The 18,983-nt window shown below is 42.0% G+C and overlaps 4 protein-coding genes across 5 annotated transcripts; 2 read left to right on the top strand and 2 right to left on the bottom strand.

The window, feature by feature from the left end:
* The first annotated feature begins 241 nt into the window (after positions 1-241).
* On the top strand, positions 242-1,417 carry LOC103969402 (dehydration-responsive element-binding protein 3-like). Its single transcript, XM_009382918.3, has one exon. It carries the CDS (start codon positions 545-547, stop codon positions 1,223-1,225), a length of 681 nt encoding a protein of 226 aa, XP_009381193.2. The 5' UTR covers positions 242-544; the 3' UTR covers positions 1,226-1,417.
* Positions 1,418-3,717: 2,300 nt separating this feature from the next.
* LOC135625401 (uncharacterized) lies at positions 3,718-4,558 on the bottom strand. Its single transcript, XM_065130175.1, has one exon. The coding sequence runs from the start codon at positions 4,490-4,492 to the stop codon at positions 3,938-3,940; it is 555 nt and encodes a 184-aa protein (XP_064986247.1). The 5' UTR covers positions 4,493-4,558; the 3' UTR covers positions 3,718-3,937.
* Positions 4,559-8,634: 4,076 nt separating this feature from the next.
* Positions 8,635-9,545, top strand: LOC135625400 (uncharacterized). Its single transcript, XM_065130174.1, has one exon. It carries the CDS (start codon positions 8,773-8,775, stop codon positions 9,418-9,420), a length of 648 nt encoding a protein of 215 aa, XP_064986246.1. The 5' UTR covers positions 8,635-8,772; the 3' UTR covers positions 9,421-9,545.
* A 1,361-nt stretch (positions 9,546-10,906) lies between these two features.
* LOC103969400 (uncharacterized protein C3F10.06c) lies at positions 10,907-18,945 on the bottom strand. 2 transcript variants are annotated; one of them, XM_009382915.3, is made up of 8 exons: positions 18,600-18,945; positions 17,697-17,857; positions 16,351-17,065; positions 14,896-14,999; positions 14,703-14,811; positions 14,545-14,604; positions 13,877-14,108; positions 10,907-11,348 (listed from the first exon to the last, which is right to left on the bottom strand). In XM_009382915.3, the coding sequence occupies exons 1-7, from the start codon at positions 18,880-18,882 to the stop codon at positions 13,915-13,917; spliced, it is 1,626 nt and encodes a 541-aa protein (XP_009381190.2). In that variant the 5' UTR covers positions 18,883-18,945; the 3' UTR covers positions 10,907-11,348; positions 13,877-13,914. The 2 variants fall into 2 exon arrangements, with proteins under 2 accessions (XP_009381190.2, XP_064986245.1); XM_065130173.1 differs by having other exon boundaries at positions 17,697-17,852; positions 18,600-18,733.
* Positions 18,946-18,983: the final 38 nt, after the last annotated feature.

Genomic DNA, 18,983 nt, shown 5'->3' with positions numbered 1-18,983 from the left:
TAGGGAAAGGAATACTTAGCCATGACATGACAAAGGTAATTGGATTTTGGGGGTGGGTGATGATGGGTAATGCACAGTCCACAAAATAGGTGGAGACGGAGGTAGTCATTATGGAGACTTGGTACAGGTAAATAGTCTATTTCATATGCAGGAGAGGTTGGACCACTTTGTCCTTGCAGCAACGATGATAAAGACACGTACGTACCTATTTCATTGTTTCTGTACAACTCGAATTTTAGGGGATCTTCTGCTCACGCCCTCTCCTCTCTACTTAAACCCCCTCTCTTTCCGATCATCTCAACCCACTCTTCTCTTCCTCTTCTGCCTCTCTCTCTCTCGGTCACTTCTTCATTTGGCTCGTTCAGAAGCACCTCCTTTCATGAGGCATTGGGAATCCTAAAAGCAAGTCGAAGGCGAGCCATTGGTGTAGAGAAACATCAACATAAGTTTCCTGCAATACCTACGGAAGCGGTTGGGCGATCAGCAGACTCGGTGTGGAACAAACCACTCTGATCCCAGTAAAAAGATCGGGGCTTTGACGACAATGGCGGACTCCGAGCCCGAGAGCAGCGCCAATTCCATGTCTTCCAACTCGTCACCGTCTTCGTCTTCTCCCTCTCGAGCCCTTCATCATCGGCAAGCGATGGGCACGTCGTCGAGTTCTGCAAAGAAGGCTGCCAAAGGCGGCGGCGCGGACCAGAGAAGGTACCCCGTGTACCGCGGCGTGCGGAAGCGGAGCTGGGGGAAGTGGGTGTCGGAGATCCGGGAGCCCCGCAAGAAGTCGCGCATCTGGCTAGGGACGTTCCCGACGCCGGAAATGGCGGCGCGCGCCCACGACGTGGCGGCGCTAAGCATCAAGGGCGCGGCTGCTATCCTCAACTTCCCCGAGCTGGCCGCCTCCCTCCCCCGACCCGCCACCCTCGCGCCCCGCGACATCCAGGCGGCCGCCGCGAAGGCCGCCGCCATGGAGCCCGCGGCCCTGACGCAGTCCCCCAGCTCCTTGCCCGCCGCAGCCGCCGAGCTCGGTGAGATCGGCGAGCTGCCGCGACTGGATGGCTGGTTCCTCGAATCGGTCGATCCAGGGGCCGACTTCCTCTACCACCACGACCCGCTCGACTCGTTTCTGTATCCGGAAAGCGATCTTTACGACTCGACGTCCGATCAGATGTGGTGGTCGGATGCTTTGGTTCCCACCAGCTTCGACGCTGGTCTATGGGACTACTGAGTCTCTCTCTCTCTCTCTCTCTCTCTCTCTCTCTCTCTGCGCTTGAGAAGGGATGGAAGAAGGAAAGAGTTGATTGGTTCAGCGCATGCAATCAATTCGTTCCATGTCTTGTCAGGGATGAAACCTTCGTCCCGCTGCATGTTCCCGAATTCTTTGTCGCTTACATATCAGAATCACCAATTAACTCATGCTGTTCTTTGTGGCTTTTCATTACATCTGCTGCCGCTTGTCTATTAACCTCTCTTCCTCCTCCTCCTCCTCCAACCTCATCGATGCAAACATATGGAAAACTGTCGACATGGCATTAATGAATAGAATAACCAAACACTCTCCAAACAATTATTTCCATTTAATTTTGCAGAAAAGAAATATTAGCTCTATTATTATTATTATCATTTTGTCTAATCTAGGAAATATATTTCATGCGACAACGACGCCCAGCCCGCACCAAAACCCCCCTTCTCATTACGGCACTGTTCTCAACTTTTTCTGACAATTCAACTCTTATATTTCCCTTTCAAGATTTCAACACTTGAGCTAAATTGACAAGCATAGCAATCCTGTGTGCTGCGATCCTTTGAGTACTGTGGGAGGAACTGTGCCATTAGGTATGGCATTTATAAGATTAATGTTTTCTCTTATAACCTAATCCTATTTATGCACACGAAGGACGCACCCATAAGCGACGTAAATGAGGTGGTTATCCCACGCGAAGGGCGTGCCGGTCGTTTCGCCACCTGCCGTCGCTAATGGGCCTAAAAATATTCCGCAATTTACCACGTGTGGCTTATTTCTGGAGAAAAAGGACCCGCGCTGTTACCCGTCCACGTTGGTGGGCCCCGATGTGGACTCTGCACTCACCACCGGAATAAGTCATCGGGTTTGGGTAAATCATCGGGTCAAAACAACAGTTGCCTTTTGAGCACGCGAAGACGGAGGAACTGTTGCCGTCGGAACAGTGACGGCTCTCCGCCCCCTTAGATTTGTTGCTATATTTGGTAATTTTTTTTTTTATATCCTGGCAAAAGAGATACACCTCAAAGCCATCACTGGAAATAATATTAAACCGTTCCAAATCCGGACACCGAGAGAAGAAGGACAACTGCCCCCGGTATTTCTTACTCCAAAAGTGGCAAGTAGACATTACCATGTCTGTACTGCAAGGGGGGGTCCTCCTCCTCTGACACCGAGTATGATCCATGGATTTGTTACCACGAGTTGTTGGATCCGTAGCAAAAGTATGGGTCATGCGGTTGTCAAGAGAATCTGTTTGTTCTTTTCTCTGTTGAGTGTCAAATGCCGTCGCATAATTCTCTTTACGAAGAGTTGCTAAGCTTGGAGTAAGGAAACACTAACTTAAACATGTGTAATTAATTGAGTGGATGATGTTAACTTTGTTAACCCATTTCTCAAATCATCGTGACTTGATACTTGAAATTTCATAGAGCAGTCATGTAATTAATTATATTAGACTAATGACATAATAATTGAGTCATAGTGATTAAATAAATATACATGCATGATCTTAGAATAGTGTGTGATTGTGCTAAAATGTTATTCTATCTTGCTGCGGATGCAAATTTGGGTGTCTCAATCACAACATCTCTCTCTCTCTCTCTCTCTCTCTCTCGCTTCTTTTCCTTCTTAGAGATGGCATTCATGATCAGTCTCATATTCGACGTACATATGAAAACAATAACACGGAATTGGGTTTCATGTTGCTTGTCTTCGACTCTTCGCTAGAAGCCGAGGCCTTAGACGCTAAAGATTGGTCAGTCAGGAGCATGCTTGCCTCTCACCGTGCATGTCAGATTGATCTCCCCACCAACTTCTTACATCAACATCAAACTAAAGCAGTCATCAACTTGGTTGGTGACGCTTCATCTTCATTTTTAGATGACCTACATGTTCCGCAGGATCATTAACACACACAGAACGAGAGAGAGAGAGAGAGAGAGAGAGAGAGAGAGGACCTATGACTTCAGTGGTGGGGGTGGTGGAGAGGGAGGATAAAAAAACATCTCACGGAAAGGCTGATGGAATCTTGTAAATGATTGACCCTACTAAGATCTCCTGGATTTTGCCTAATTGATTGCACTAAGTGAGATGGTAACCTCTTTGTTTGCATTAGAATTGGCATAAAAACTACATAAGACTTGCATGCATCCGTAGCTGACTGACAATGGTGCCGAAGAAAAAAATAATGTTTAGGTTGGTGGATTTGTCCGAAAGATTTCAATATGACGTGAGAAGATATATGTCAACGGGCCCCACGTATTAGTAGGCTGACGTGGCTCACATGGGATGTGCCATGTCCCCATCATTTTTGACGAATGAGACTTTCGACCCACGTCGAAATGGGAAGAAGAAGAAGAAGAAGAAGAAGAACTTTTGGCACGTTGAAAGAATAATGGGCTGACTCGTGTGTAATGTTGGGCCTCATGTAAAGACCACAAAAACTATGATTAGCAGTGATCATCAACAAAGGAAACTACAGTCCAAGATCATCTGTAGAAGACATTCTTCATGGAACCAAACAAGGAAAAAAGTCAACCATGATTCAAGGGTTACAATTAGGAGAGATCTCCACGTCCTCAAACAATAAGAATTGTTCTGAGATCAGAGAAAGTGTGACACCCAACAAAAAAAAAAAACCCTTCAAGTTAGGAACCCGAATCAGCCAGAAGAAGAGTGTGAAGCAACATGGACTCTTCATTTGAGTGCTCTGCACTTGTTGATCTCCTTGGCAATGTCAGGAATGCAGCTTGAGCTCCTTGTGATGCTCCCTATCCTGACCATCTCCCTGTTTGACTGCGCCCTTCGACCTCTCGAGGACTTCCTCAGGATCTCCCTCATCGCGTCAGCCTGGAAGAGAACCGGGTGCGTCCGCCCGATCCTGTTGAACCTGACACACACGCTTGTGTGTGCCTCGAGAGCTCTCTGCCGCTTCCCACCGTTCTTCACCATCTCCTCCTTCACCGCCTCCGAGCACAGGCCGCATACCCATTTCCCGGAGAACTTCTCACGCACACGGCGGATGTACTCCAGCGTGCACTCCTCGGACATGCCGCAGCACTCGCACTTAGCGTCCTCCACCTCGGAGATGGGTGGCAGTGTCGTCGTCTCCACCTCCTCTTTTCCAAGCTGGAAGGAGAGGTCGGATATTGCTCTCTGAAGTCCCTCCATCGAGATCCGACGAGGCCGTTGTCGACCCGCCAAGTTGTTCTTGGTGTAGGAAGCATTGAGCGTCTGTCCATCGGGTGCCATGTCGATTGCTATGCGAATGAGTTGAGCCGAAATGAGAACTCGTTTGAGCTCCAGAACAGAAATGGAAGCCTTATTTATAGCAGCCACCGAGAGCAACACCAGAAAGGATGTGACCTCAAGTGCTATATATCACGTGAAGTTAATTTACGGGATGTGGATGCATGCAAATACAGCTTAAGTAGCCGTGATGATCACAGGCAGATTAGCAATGAATCCTACGAGAACTCAGCATCATGGTGATCTATCACATGCATGTTTAGATATCATTAAGACAAGTCATGAGCCTTAAAGAGGTGGTAATTGTTCATCAAAACTAGCAGACGACTACAGCCAGAAGCTTACCGATGGAACAAGACACTTTCAACTTGGTAATAGTTGCAGAAAATTGGATCAAACATTTGATGCAACAGGCTTCACGTGTAGATCCATGAAAGCCATGTATGCGAAGCCTGCTTGACAGTCATATGTAGCTACGTTCAAGGCCATGGATCCATTACGTGAATGTTACAAGGCATTCACGAGAACCCTGGCGAAAGAGAAAGATGGAGAAAGGAGGAAGAAAGCTTCATGTGTTATCAATTGGAAGTTCTCTATGGTTAGGTTGGTAAAGCCAGCAAGCTTCGCATGCTTGCTGAGGAGAAAGAAAGGTTTGGCCGTGTAGGAACACTTTATTCACGTTGGTATCCATGCAATCCTCGACGACCTTAGTTGTATACACTACTTTGCTGCTTCTCGCCGGCGAATTAGAAGCAAGAAAACACAGTAATATTGTGCTTCTTTACTGAACATAGTTCTACTCTTCGTGCATGTTTATACGGAATCTATGGACTGTTTTCTGCTGTTTGTTGGATCGTAAATGCTATGAACTGCTAAGTAAGAGGGATATTCCCATGGAGGAGGAACAAGTCTCAGTGATCATCACAATTTTGTGGTAATAGTTTGAGACAGACAAGTCCTGTTGGTGGAACAAATATGCAGGCTTAATTAGTATGGTTTCATTAGTAGGCTGTATATCTGTAGAAGTCTCTTTCTCATGCATACAGATTCAGAATCAAAGCTTAATGGGCTACTGCATCACATATGTCATAGGCCTGCTCCATGAAAGCATCCTTGATACTACCTTCTCCTCTACCTGGAAACTATCAATGCTGTTGTACTTGCAGAGCAGGAAACAGCACACTAGACTCCATTCCTAAGCTCAGAATCAAAACAAGTGAGTTGCATCTGTGACTCAGATACGAGTTCATTATGAACTCAGCTACAAGCTACTACACCTGTGTCACTCGAGTTCATCGATGGAACATCCAGAACACTCAGATTTAGCTCGCCTATGAAATCATCAAAGTTTGACAGGTTCGTCTATTCTTCACAAGGCCCGATTCATCTCACCACACGTGCAATGCACAAGAGATGTTCTCATCACCATTAATGGTGCCGACCTTATAATTGAGTTCTGGCAGTGACACCGAAGAAGAAGCAGCAGAAGGTGCCAAACATACAATCACAATCTGTGAGTTGACAAGCGTACCTTGCAATCACGACCTGTAAAACGACTACTAGCTCGGATGACAAACTGATCTCATGGCTCAAAAGTTCTCCCAAGCCTTCACTGATCGTTCCTCATACTTTATTGCGGACTTGCTGAGAACTACAAATGCGTATGCCTAACGTACGTGATATCAAGATGAGAGAAGGAGAGGAGGAAAAATATCCACAATAATTGAGCTATTAGTCAAGGATAGAGGAAAGATCGGTGGTGCCATGGGAAGCTCTCATGCAAGACCCTACTAATCTCTTGCCTCGCCACTCGCCTAATTAAGGCTTTCTCTATCATATGAACCTTTTTCTTTCCCCACGCTTATCTCTTCCTTTAGAATACTAGCCACTGCTGGATCTCAATCCTCTCCACCTATAGAAGGACAACAACGTTCACATACTTGGGGAAATGAATGATTGATATGGGCCAGCCTGTTTAGAATATAATATAATTGTTAGCCGGATGTGCATGCAACCACAGACACACACACTTAGAGAGGATCTATAAGTCCAACTTGAGGAGTTCATACGAGTACTTTAATCTAACTCGGAGGATGTAGGACAGAAAAAGCAGTTTGGCCTATCAAATCACACACAGTTTTCATCAAATTTGAGCTGTTAAAGTACCTCATGTTCTACCAAATGCATCTCGATGTGGACTGCCATAAGTTGTACAACTACAGTAAAACATCCTTTATCAAAAGTTTTCTGCACTCTGAAGGAAATGCAGGAAGCCTTTGGTCATATTGTATACGAGGAGAATAGCACTTGGATCCTGTCCTCAGATTTTGGATTAAGGAAAAGCACAAGCACTACTTTTGGAAAAGTTATTTGAATGTGTGATCAGTTACTCAGCATAGTCTTCATATGCTCGCAAAGTTTAGCTCACCGACTTTTGCTTTTATGTGAGTGAATCATAAACTATGAATTACGCTTGTAAAGTTAGCTTTCAGACCACTAGTCACCCTTTTGTGTTTGATAATGTAGGATGCTGCTTTGCCTGTGCTTCAGCTTTCCTGCTGGATAAGGTCTCAGAAGACAGCAGATTCCTACCATGGAGCATGAGATCTATTTGTGAGCGACAAGTGCATTGTGAGGGTAACTATAACTCTGGTGAAATTTCGGCAAATTTATCTTGAACTGTAGCATGATATGTGCCTGTGTTCTTTGTTGACTGGCTGACACAATTGTCTGCCTCAACTCACCTGTGTGTCTCGGACTAAAAGAAATCAGAAGAAGAACAGAGAGCGTTACACATGCATGCATGCATGCATCATTGAGTCCACCTGTGTCCAGTGTCAACCTGTCCTTTCTTCCACAGAGAAACAATCAAACTCCAAACTCCTACAGTCATTTGATTACAAGTGTTTGACTTAATTGTAGGGCACATAAGGTTGCTACGGAGAAGCAAGTGATCGAGCAGCATTACACATTGGATCGGGACAAAGGAAGAGAAAGGTTAACTGGTGACAGAGAAGCAACACTGTGTTGCCCTTTGATTCCCCACCAACTTTTTCACAGTCAACAAAAATCCATGAACTATACTGATCTTTAACACGACACCGAAAAATGGCTGTTAATGTCAAACTTAATCTTGTGATGCTTTTTTTGCATTCACTAGAATTAAATTAATTGATAACATTTACAACAATTTTTTGTATGTTGTCCTCACAACATTTGAGGGACATTTATGATAGGCAAACTATATTTATAGAGCATTAAAAAAAATGATTCCAGGAACCTATTTGAAAAGGACCAATGAATATTTCCCATCAGTGTTATCATTATCATTTGGAAATGTAAATATAATAATTCTATTTCGATGATACAGACAATAATGGGTTGATCAATTATTAATATTATTATATATATATATATATATATTAATTTATAAACATCATCACTTTTTGGACCCATCCAAGCAAAAATGTGTGTAGACAATTCCTTGCTGAAGCTATCTCAAAAAGATAAAGCTTATGTAAACTCAATCAAAATAGATAAATGATGACTTATCAACTGGTCGGGTTCATCCAAAACGGCAATGCTTGGCACATACATACATACATACAGCATGGTCGGGATCCCGAGTGAAGTTACGAGTGTGGACGCGAAGGAGCCATGTGGCGCCACCTCCTTTCTTCCTTCGCTCGATTGGTCACGACATTCCTTGTATTATAAGGTGGAGACCAATAATGTAGTGCGAGGTGGATTGGACCGCTCCTTTGTTGTGTTCTTTTGGACGACGAGTTCCTGTGGTGTGCACGTCGACATTTATGACGCGGTCCACTTTTCTGCCACGTGGCTGGTTAGATGTCTTCCGCTCCTCCCTCGCCCTGCTTTTGCTGTTGGCCGACCAGCTGCCGTCTCTCCTTCCTTCACCCTCAGATCATGTGCTTCGCCTTCTCGGCGGAGACGCGAGATGCGTCCAAACCAGCCGCCACTTCCCGCCCTCGGTCTCGCAAATCCCACCCCTTGGGGTCTTTCTAGTAATTTCTGCGCCAATAATTGAAGTAAAATATCCTCACCACATCCTGTCTCTCACGTTTCATGGCTTCTCTTCTACCTTTATTTGCCCTTTAAATACCCTGTCTTCCTTCCGCATGCTGTCTCAAGCCTTGGTCCTCTCTCCTCTCATCTAACCTCTCTCTCTCTCTCTCTCTCTCTCTCTCTCTCTCTCTCTCTCTGTGTTTCCTAGAAAACCATCCAAAGAAAAGGTGAAGGTGTGAGCAGGTGACATTGTGTAAATGGAGTCCGCAAGCGCAGCCAAGAGGCTGTGGCGCATAGTGAGGGTTGTGGTCTACATGATCCAGAAAGGGCTCTCCAAGGACAAGCTCATGATGGATCTCAACCTCCTCCTCAAGCGCGGCAAGATCGCCGGAAAAGCCCTCGGCAACCTCGTCACCTTCCACCACCACCACCACCGTCATGGCGCATCCTCCATGTACTCGGGCTTCTCTTGCCGGTCCATGGACCCCAACCGCTCCTTCTACAGCCCCAAGGAGGTGGAGTTCAGCTGTAGCAACACTCCCTTGTATAAGCGAAAGAACCGCCACAGCCGCTTCGACTACGACTACGACTACGACTACGACGCGGTGGCGAAGGCATTCGAGATACTGAACTCGGAGGCGTCCGACGCTGAGTCGGTCATGGCATCGCCATCGCCAGCCCCGATGAGCTGGAGCTTCGTGAAGAGCCCGGCGGGGGTGCGACAACTAAGGATCACGGACTCGCCATTCCCATTGGCGGAGGACGATGAGGTGGACAGCCACATCGACCAGGAGGCGGAGGAGTTCATCAAGAGGTTCCACGAGCAGCTTCGTCTTCAGCAGAGGATTCCGCTGACACCGGAGTACAAGCACCACCGCCGTGAACCGCTGATGGGACGAGCCTGAGACGACCTTCTTCTCACTGCGATGCTTCTCTGTGAACGAGTAGAATGTGAATAATCTATGTTGCTTACAGCTGCTTCAGTTTCGGTGAACGCTTTCATCATCAGTCTGCTTCAGCTACGGATTCATTTTTGCTCTTCTTCTTGTGGCAACGAAGCACGCATTGATTGCATCGTGTGTTGTGGTGGATTGTTTAGGATATCACCGCAGTTTGCATGGATGAGGATGCCGGAGATGTTGAGAGTGCCGGGAGTCATATATCGGTCATACACAACAACAAGATCTGTCACATGGATCTCAAAAGGGAGTTTGATCTACTGAACACGTGTGTGATCATGAAATCATCGATGAACACGAATTTTAATGAATTTAGACTGCCTGCAATCAAAAAATAAAAGACAGACAGCTCCAAGAGAGTTATCTACTTTCAATTAACTACTGTTTTCAGGTGTTTCATGTTTCTCAACATTGCCTTCAATAAATAAGGCAATAAAATTAAACTTATGGTACATAAAACATGATTTCTTATGTAGAAATGATTATATATGTTTGTGATATTTGATGAGATGCGCCGGAAAGAATATCTCATGAGTTCTTCTAAAACGATAATAATGAAGATGATGTAGCATGATGAACAACGATATTATTTTTAAGAAGAGAACAAAAACAAAAAAATAATACTAATTTAAAATACAATAATAATAATAATATTAATGAATAACTATTAGACTTACTCAGACTTAAAAAACTAAACCCTCATGATTAATTAACAAAATTATAATTACATTAAATCAAATATATGATTCGATCAACAAAATAACATTCTTTCACAAAATCTTCCGATCACAATTTATAATCTGAGTAAAATAGGAAACTAAGTTAAAATTATTTTGGATGTTACCATGTGACGACGATGTGAAATAACCTCTTAGACTAATCAAATTTATTTAAATAAACGATAGACAAGATAGATAATATAAATCAAATTCATGGTCGAAGTTTCTTCCGAGTGATAGATAGTCAAGGTGTCACAATACCGGGCTACTTGATCCATGATCTTGCCAAATGCTAATCATGCTGATCATCAAGTTGGATGGTGACTTCTCATTCAATTTTTCTCAGTTGTTGTGGACAGTCTTAATTGTTGATGATACTCACTTAATTAGCTATTAGAGTCGATTTCTTTAGGTCAACAAAGACAATGGACCGCTGACCGGTTTGATTAGTCTGCCCTAGGAACGGGTCCAAACTTGGTGCATGCTCGTGTGAACCCTAGTTATCATCCTAGAACACACCAACTCTTACTATCATAGGAATTTTGTACAAATCAAGATTTAAGATTTCAGGTAGATTACGGTTCGGACCGATATTATAGTGCAAGACTTATACCATCTTGTACTATATAATACAGATTCGATGTCTCGATTTATCTTAACCTACATACTAATAAGTTGTTGGATCTGTAATTTTGATTCAAACCATCTCTTCGTCTGTCAATCAATAATAAGGCTCCTTAGGTGTCCATAAGAATAGAAGGTACAATAATGTTAGAAAAAGACATGGTTTCCATCGAGAACAGTACTGATTGAGGGCAATGTCAAATGCCCTACTGGCTTAGGGTGCATCTTACCTATCTGATGCCTCCATGGATGTGACATGCATGGCAATTGTAAGGAATTAAAAGCTTCTGTTTTGATGCCAGCATGAAGGTGCCTATCTGGATTCCTCCTCTCCCTCTTTGAATAGACTAAACATATATCACCTCTGGACTAAACACTTTACCACACACAAGGAGAGGAGATGTTTCTTTCTCAAGTTAGTAGCAATACCTATACAACTTCTCAACCAAATAGTTGTATGGCTGCCAAGAATTGTTTCCAGAGCATTTACAGGATCATGGCCTTCGGAAGTCATCTTGTGGAGGAGACTGCCTGCATTCAAAGTGATGATTGTATATATTATAATCTTATCAGCAATATTTCTTTCCTAGTTGCTTTGGAGGGAAGCATTGTTCTTTGCTTTAAACAAACTGTTCTATGCATTTGGCACTATCTTATTCTAACAATCTTCAGCTCATTCTTCTAAAGTGAAAGATGATAAGAAATTTTACTTAAAGAGTTCGAAAAACATAAGGATTCAGAATCAAACACATTTCTGTCATCATATGCACTTTTAAATGTGTGTGAGCTTCACATATGCACAATATATGTATCATACTACTCCAGCACAATCTTCCTTGTTCCTTGTAGTTGCATAGCATTTCTTGTCATCCTTGATGCTGGATATAGCTCCTGTTATGATCCTCCTCAGATGAAATAAAACTTTCTTGCAAAAGAGAACTGCATGTATGTCATGCAAAGGTATGGTCTCGAATGGTTTGCATGGTTGTCACTACCTTGTAGTATTATTGGTGTAGGTGGTGGAATAGGTGGGGAAGAGAGTGACCTCAAATGGAGATTGATTTGGGAAAACACAATGGCGTTGCATTATTAGGAACATGTCTCTCTCATGCATTTAAGCCTTCTTGATTCAACTCCACAAGGGAATGTGATTGAACACCTAAAGTCTCTAGCAGTGATGTTTCCTCCATCTACTAGCTCAGTCTTCACATACCATTTTCTCATTGGAACAAAACCAAGCTCATCATTTGTCGCACCGATCAACGCTTAGTTGCGGTTTAATCGATCGGTAGCGTATCGTGCATGGCACGCCATGTACATGTGGCCTTGGATTGCCATGTGTGAACCCAAGTGGCACCAATCGACACAAAGATGAAAGGACAATGGTGTAAACACATCGGCGACATGGCATAATGCCACGATTAATGGAGCTTTCGTATGCTAATGCTAACCATCATTTAACCGAGCCTCGCTTAATTGCTTCTAAGATTCACGCGTCTCCGGTTCATAACAATGTTGAAATCACATGGAAGATATGAATCGGTAAGATATGTTCTCCATTACTGCTAGTAGGAGAGACTAATTTAATTAGGTTGATTGATGGCTAGAGCAGTATAATTTTGACTTGTCCTAATACTTATTTGGTGTCAACAGCTGAAGCTTTCAAAGGCTTAAATCTTGCTTTTGATATGCTTTAACTTTAATCTACATGCTTTTAGAGTCTTAGTGCTAATGCTGAATTCTTAATCTTATGTTGATTAAGCACAATGTAGCTCAAGACCTGGTGCACTAATCATTAAGCTGCCACTGAGTTGCTAAGGTGATTGTGGAGAAAAAAGCTTCATTGCTATCCACACGATCTTCCATTCTCCAACTCTTCCTATGTAAGAGAGACCTAAGAGGACCTCACCAATTAGAAATTGACCATTAATCCTACAGAAAATTAGCACACTTTTTTTTTTTGTGTTCTATTGTTGATGCTTGCCAATTTTTTATGTTTGTGATAATGCAAAAAAGATAGCTCATATGATCCACCAAACTCGGTTTTCTTCTTCAGAATTTTATACCATCTCACATGTTCTTGGTTTGTTCACCTTTGGCAAGTAGGTCCATGGCTTCCAAGAAATGTCATCAGAATACAGAAGAAAATGACTTCTTCTGGTTGTAACCTTATAAGCTCATGAAGCCAAATGTTTCAAATGCAGAGAACTAGATAGACACTCATGAAGTTTGGTTAATGTGGTATTATTAGCCGGGGTCACAGTTCGGTTCGAATCAGAATCAAATTGGGCGACAATTCTGAATCGAATCAGATTCCTACCTAGAACCTAGAACTGGCATTGGAGTCAGAATCAAGGGTTCTAGTTTGATTCCAAATTGACTGAAAAAAAAAAAAAAAAAAAAACACACACTAATGAGTTTCATTATGTAGTGATTAACACTTCAAATTCAAAATCTAATGACCTAAGTTCAAATTTTGGTCAAAAATTTTAATTTTCCTTTTCTATCAATCAAAACTACAGAACCCCCCGAATCACTTAGAACCAGTTCCATTTTCTATATAATGAACCGTGGCCTAACTGGGCCTTACCAACAAAAAAACCAAGGCCCACTTGGGCCCATTAACACAACTACAATTAGTCAATCTTTGTAGCATGAACGATACACGCTACTCTTATGATTGCTCAAATGCGATCAATGCAAAGCAATTAAATATCTTATTGTTTATCAAGAGGAACCTAACTTTACAGCCATATAACATACAGTTATCGGATACATAAACATTTATGGACATACTTCAACAAAATGTAGATTCCAATTTCAACAGTCTCATTCATGTCTATTCAATTTATTTCACCAACATTTCATGATGTGCAGCAGTACCTCATAAACTACCCTTTCTTATTGATGCATCTGCAAATAACTGCTAGTCATTGATCGAACAGTGCCACAGCTAAAGTCATACTTTAATTAAAAATATTAAATCATAACACCATAAAAAGTACAATGATAACTAAAAAAAAACACTTGAAACATATAGGAATAAGATGGTATCTCACTTGGTGGTGCTCCACAAGGGGCATTAGTTGCAGCAGGATCAAGTGGCATCAAGAGCAGACTCCGCAATGATGGCTGATTCTTGTTCTCTACTAAGAAAACCAAAAACCTGCTTCAAATTCCCTCTTGATGGACGTGCGCTTGTGGCAAATTTGCAAATGAAGACCAACCTTCTCCTCACATCCCACTTGGTTATCGTGGTATGCATGAATGAATTGCCGCCGTCAAAAGATCCTGTGGAGGAAGTTATAGATGAAAAATGGCCAAAGTTGGATGCAAGGATTCCAAAAGCTACTCTGCTAATTTGATACAATACATGAACTTCAATGGTCACTATAAGCACAGAGACAAAAGAACAAATGAGATTAGCCAATGAAAACAGATGACAACATAAACTATGGCATTTTAATGAAAGCATGGTATTATGAGCATAACTGTGGAAAAAGACTCCAAACTGTACCCGTTTCACAAGCCTCCCAAAAATACTACCAAAGATGTTTTCAAAAGCTTACCATAGACTTGCAGGAGACAACCACATAATTTAACATCTTCATAATCCACATACTTCAAAAGCATAAATCCATAATTTATATCTTGAACATTAACTTTCACTTTCAGCAAATGCAAATAAAACAATACATCTACTTAACTAGTAAAAAGAATTGCACACCTTTTTCATCAAACAAGGACATTAAGACAGCAAGGCACACACATATGCTGATGTCTTCTCCTGAAACCAAAGTACAAACATATGAAATGAATGAAATGAAATGGGTTCTCCAATGTGGTTTAACACTGAAATAAAGAAAAGAAGTTTTAGACTCTCACCATTATGACAACAGACTAGTAGTTTTCTTCCTCTACTCAAGTTTAGCTTTGCAAAATCAATTGCAGAAGGAAGATTCCTGATCAAGGAGAACCGATCCACTTTTGAAGTCTGCAAAGAGATATTTTAGATTACAACATATTCTTATAAGGCTTGAAATTGCAAATCTTTAAATACAGAACTTGTTGGACCCACCACTATAGGTAGATGCAATTGGGAACTGGCTGATGGAAAGGAAAATGATCCTGAGTTGCTGTCACAGTTCAATACACAGTCAACATCATCAGATGCATTAAAGACTGCATGAACAAAAATAATAAGCTGAATGAGCGAGAAAGATAAAACACTGCTTCCATCAATAAATCCAATAAAACATATGATAAAAAGAACACCTAAGAGATATATTCAACTACATGCACATCCCTTTGGAGTGGCATCTCCAATTTTAAAAGTAGTTTATTGTTTATTCCCGATATAGGTCACAACTAGCTGTTAGAACACAAAATCCATCATCTTATGGGTTCATTTCTATTGATAAGCGAACAAGGAACATGAAGGGGTTAGGAGCATAGTTATCAGAACCAAGGTCCGCAATACCGTACCGTACCGGAGTTTCGACCTGGGCTCGGTACCGGTACGGTACGGTATACCGAGCGGTACAACCAGTGTTGTTACAGTGTCGGACCGGTAACATATGGTCCGCGTACCGGAAGTCTGTCGGACCGGTACATACCGCCCGTACCGGGCGATATGGTCCGGTACTGCAGACCATGATCAGAACCGAACTGAGAAGCGATCCGGTTAAGCCTCGGGTCACTGGTCTGATCGGTGGGTCAATTGGTTGGACCGTATGTTTAATCAAAAAATATTTTAAACTATTATTGAATAATGGACCTACCTTCTTGAGAAAACAAACAAATAGTGAAACTCCAGATTCATGTCTTAAAGGAATTGCAGACTGAGAGTCTATCATCAGGTTTAAACAATAACTTGTTGACTAGTAACAACAATAAGCATAAGTGATGTAGGACATTTTGCATGGAGGGGTCTTGGAATAAAGAAAGTACTTTGTTATATAACATTTGCAAGATAGCCAATAAACTAACAAAATTTATTCATATGAAAAAAAAGATATAGGACTTCAAAATTAGTAAGACATTACAAAGCTACTGTGGATCATAATTTCAAAGGATTTTTCCTACAAACAACAAAAAGTAAGAAATTCATCAGAATTTCTCAGTTATATCAGTAAGATATCAAAAGATAATATGATGCACTGATTTTCCCAAACCTCCAATATTTCATACCTTTTGAGGCCATACTAAAGTATAAAGAAGCCAAACGACTCACATGACCCTAAATCAAGATTGATAGATAACATGTTATGCCTTTCAAGCCACAGAACCAACCTAGTGGTAGCATTGTAGGCTCAAGCTGAGGAAATATGATGTCATTTTGGGTTTGAGACATTGTGGATTTACAGATACCTTTTCGAACAAATATATGGGCTAAAGAAAAACTAGTAAAGAGATCAGGCATTAAGAACATGATAAAGCTTAAGTGCAAAAAGAATAAAGAGATTCAGCATCAAGAACACGAGAGAGTTTAAAAGCAATTCTGCAGGGAAAAACACAAAAGAACTTAGTATACCATGTGAGGTTGTGCTCACTGCAACATTAGTCAAACCAAGCCAAAATATAGTATGTTCTTTGCAGGATGATATTGAACTCATGGAGTTGATGGGAAATTCAGTCTCCATCAACTCACTAACAATATTAGGTTCTTCAAGAGAAATAGGATGATTGATTGTCGATGATTTCCCAGTCTTGAGTGTTACTTGAGGAGAATATTTGCCCCTTTGTGCAAGATATACTCTTTCTTTTTCAACAATTTCAGCAACTTGTCGATTGCAAAGTTCAGGCCCAGTATCTATAAGTTCGAATGCATGCTTCCAAAACAGGTCAGGTGACAGGCCTCGAGCCCAGCTCTCTTCATCATCTCCAGCTCCTGGAATATAATGCCAGCTAAATCCTGAGCTCGTTCTTGACTGAGATATTCCATCTGATGCTGACGCTGAGACCAGGATGAGTGGTATGAACTCCCAAGAATCATGATCAGGAATTTCATTCAACCAAATGAGAGTCTTTTGAGAAATCCATAATGGACGAAGGGGCTTTCTCAAGTTTGACGCAAGAGAACTAATATCAGCACCGCAAGCTTCCAACAGCACGGTCCACTCTTGAAGGTGTGTCTCTATAATTGCTTTCTCAGAGTTTGAGACCCATATCGGAAGATGCAAGGAGCAATCCCAGTCAGCAGATTTGAGCCTCATGTCAGAAGTCTCATTGGAGGAAATATTAGATTCCTGGGAGAGGTATAATACATATAAACATAAAAATAATCAATCCCAGAATATAATTGAACAGAACCTTTGATGTATGATTTAGAAACCATAAGATGAACATGCTACAATAACCGAAAAAAAAGGTAGACAAAAAGGATCATTGTGCAACTGGGTAGATAATCAAGGCAAAGATTTTGTAGCAAAGTTCTCTGTACAGGAATAGACAAAAATATTCGGTTTGCATCCAAAATTTTTAATGGAACAAAAGATATGCAAACATGTAAGAAAAATTTTCAATAAATAAATTTGCAAATTGTGCTTTAATGTTGTGAGAATTTGAAATAACAAAAATTAAGTTTATCATAAAATTCAGAAACCAGTATCATGGTCTAACTTGATGTTAAGTCTATAATCACAGATTAAGATGTCAACAAATAATGGATACTTATCCAACACATATTACAGGGAAGGATGGGTAAGGATGCAGGCCATAAGCCAACTAATCCACCATAGAGATACCTTAAAGAATATAAGAGCACCGAGCCAGGATGTGGCTAGGTACGATTTTAATGACAGGTTCTGAATGTTTATAATTCAGATCAATATCAAATAGCAAACAATAGTTCTATTTTTTATGTCATCTGTTGCCTACCAGTTCCTGACCTTGGTGGTTATCACCAAGCATCCTCTGCAGATAATTCTTGATCGCACAATTTAGTACACATGCCCATATTGGAATTGTCTTTGACATGCTATCTGGAAAGCGTTTTCCCTTCCTCGTCGAATCGACTATAAGACACCCTCCTCTCTGTCCTACCAAAATTCAGAAAAGCGTTCAACCCCTACACACCTTTATAAAACAAAGTCAACTGCAAAACTACAAACACAGTTCACATTCTGTTAGGGAGAACCATTTGATGAGATCTACAGGTGCAGAAAGAATCAGAAACGATGCAAAAAAAAAAAAACCTCGAAGAAATGAAATATTTTTCTCTCTCCCTCGTGTAGAAGGTAGGGAAACCTAGAGAATCTCGTGGCAGTTAACTAAACCAGTTAAAAGATTCTTTAAACTCAACTATGAAAGATGTTCAAGATTCCATCTCTTATCCCTTGTATAATCCATCAAAAGAAACCTCGCAAGGAAAATCACAAGAACCATGGTATAGCAAGCACAACAAAACCTAGAAAATCCCATCGCTGTTATTTAAACCAATTAAAAGATTCTTTAAACTCAAGTTTGAAAGATGTTCAGGATCCCATCTTATACCCTCTTCCGACTCCTCTATCTATAACACATGATGAAAAAAATCTTGTGAGGACAAGAACTGTAGAACCAAGTGGGGGAAAAGATTGATGCACCAGCCAAAACTCCCATCGTTTACTCTTCCGCGTGATCTTTCAATGAAGAACCTTAATTCGCGAAGGACAGCATATAAACAAATCCAAGATCACGAACTCAGAGAAAAGCCCTATACATTTCGCCAGTTTCCAACAAAAGGAAACAACGAAGAAAGAAATTTTGAGGATTTGGGGAATGCGGGTTTGTAGGCTTTACCAGCGAGTCGGGCGAGGTGGAGGTTGAGGCGCGAGGTGCTGAAGCACCAGTTGTTGGTGTGCCCGTCGGTGGACTTAAAGTAGCAGGTGGCCTCGAATCGGGGGGAGTACCAGAGGCCGCAGCGGAGATTTGCGACGAGCGGGAGGCTCGGCCACAGTCCGGCGATCTCGGCCACGAAGGTGGAGTCCTCGTAGATGGAGCGCAGCGCGTTGTAGAGCGAATTATCCATCCTCTTGATGCTCCTCGACGCCCTGTAGACGCTCATCCTCTCCTCCGCCGCCATCGCCGCCACGTCGCCGACCAGCCCAGCGAGCGACGAAAACAGGGTTTAGCCCCGCCTTCAGTCCGCTATAAAATGTCAATTGGCAAAATGTACGGTCCAAA

Source organism: Musa acuminata, chromosome BXJ2-10 (genome assembly GCF_036884655.1).
Source record: "Musa acuminata AAA Group cultivar baxijiao chromosome BXJ2-10, Cavendish_Baxijiao_AAA, whole genome shotgun sequence".
NCBI classification, from domain to species: domain Eukaryota; kingdom Viridiplantae; phylum Streptophyta; class Magnoliopsida; order Zingiberales; family Musaceae; genus Musa; species Musa acuminata.
This window is presented reverse-complemented; position numbering and strand designations above follow the sequence as displayed.

What these genes read in the sequence shown, in the direction of transcription:
- LOC103969402 (XM_009382918.3), top strand. Translation starts at nt 545, where the DNA reads ATGGCGGACTCCGAGCCCGAGAGCAGCGCCAATTCCATGTCTTCCAAC.
- LOC135625401 (XM_065130175.1), bottom strand. Translation starts at nt 4,492, where the DNA reads ATGGCACCCGATGGACAGACGCTCAATGCTTCCTACACCAAGAACAAC.
- LOC135625400 (XM_065130174.1), top strand. Translation starts at nt 8,773, where the DNA reads ATGGAGTCCGCAAGCGCAGCCAAGAGGCTGTGGCGCATAGTGAGGGTT.
- LOC103969400 (XM_009382915.3), bottom strand. Translation starts at nt 18,882, where the DNA reads ATGGCGGCGGAGGAGAGGATGAGCGTCTACAGGGCGTCGAGGAGCATC. An exon ending in AGTGAGCACAACCTCACATG is followed by an intron (nt 15,000 to 16,350) that starts GTATACTAAGTT and finishes TTGTTCATGCAG; the next exon opens with TCTTTAATGCATCTGATGAT. An exon ending in GTCCTTGTTTGATGAAAAAG is followed by an intron (nt 14,109 to 14,544) that starts GTGTGCAATTCT and finishes CTTCCTCCACAG; the next exon opens with GATCTTTTGACGGCGGCAAT.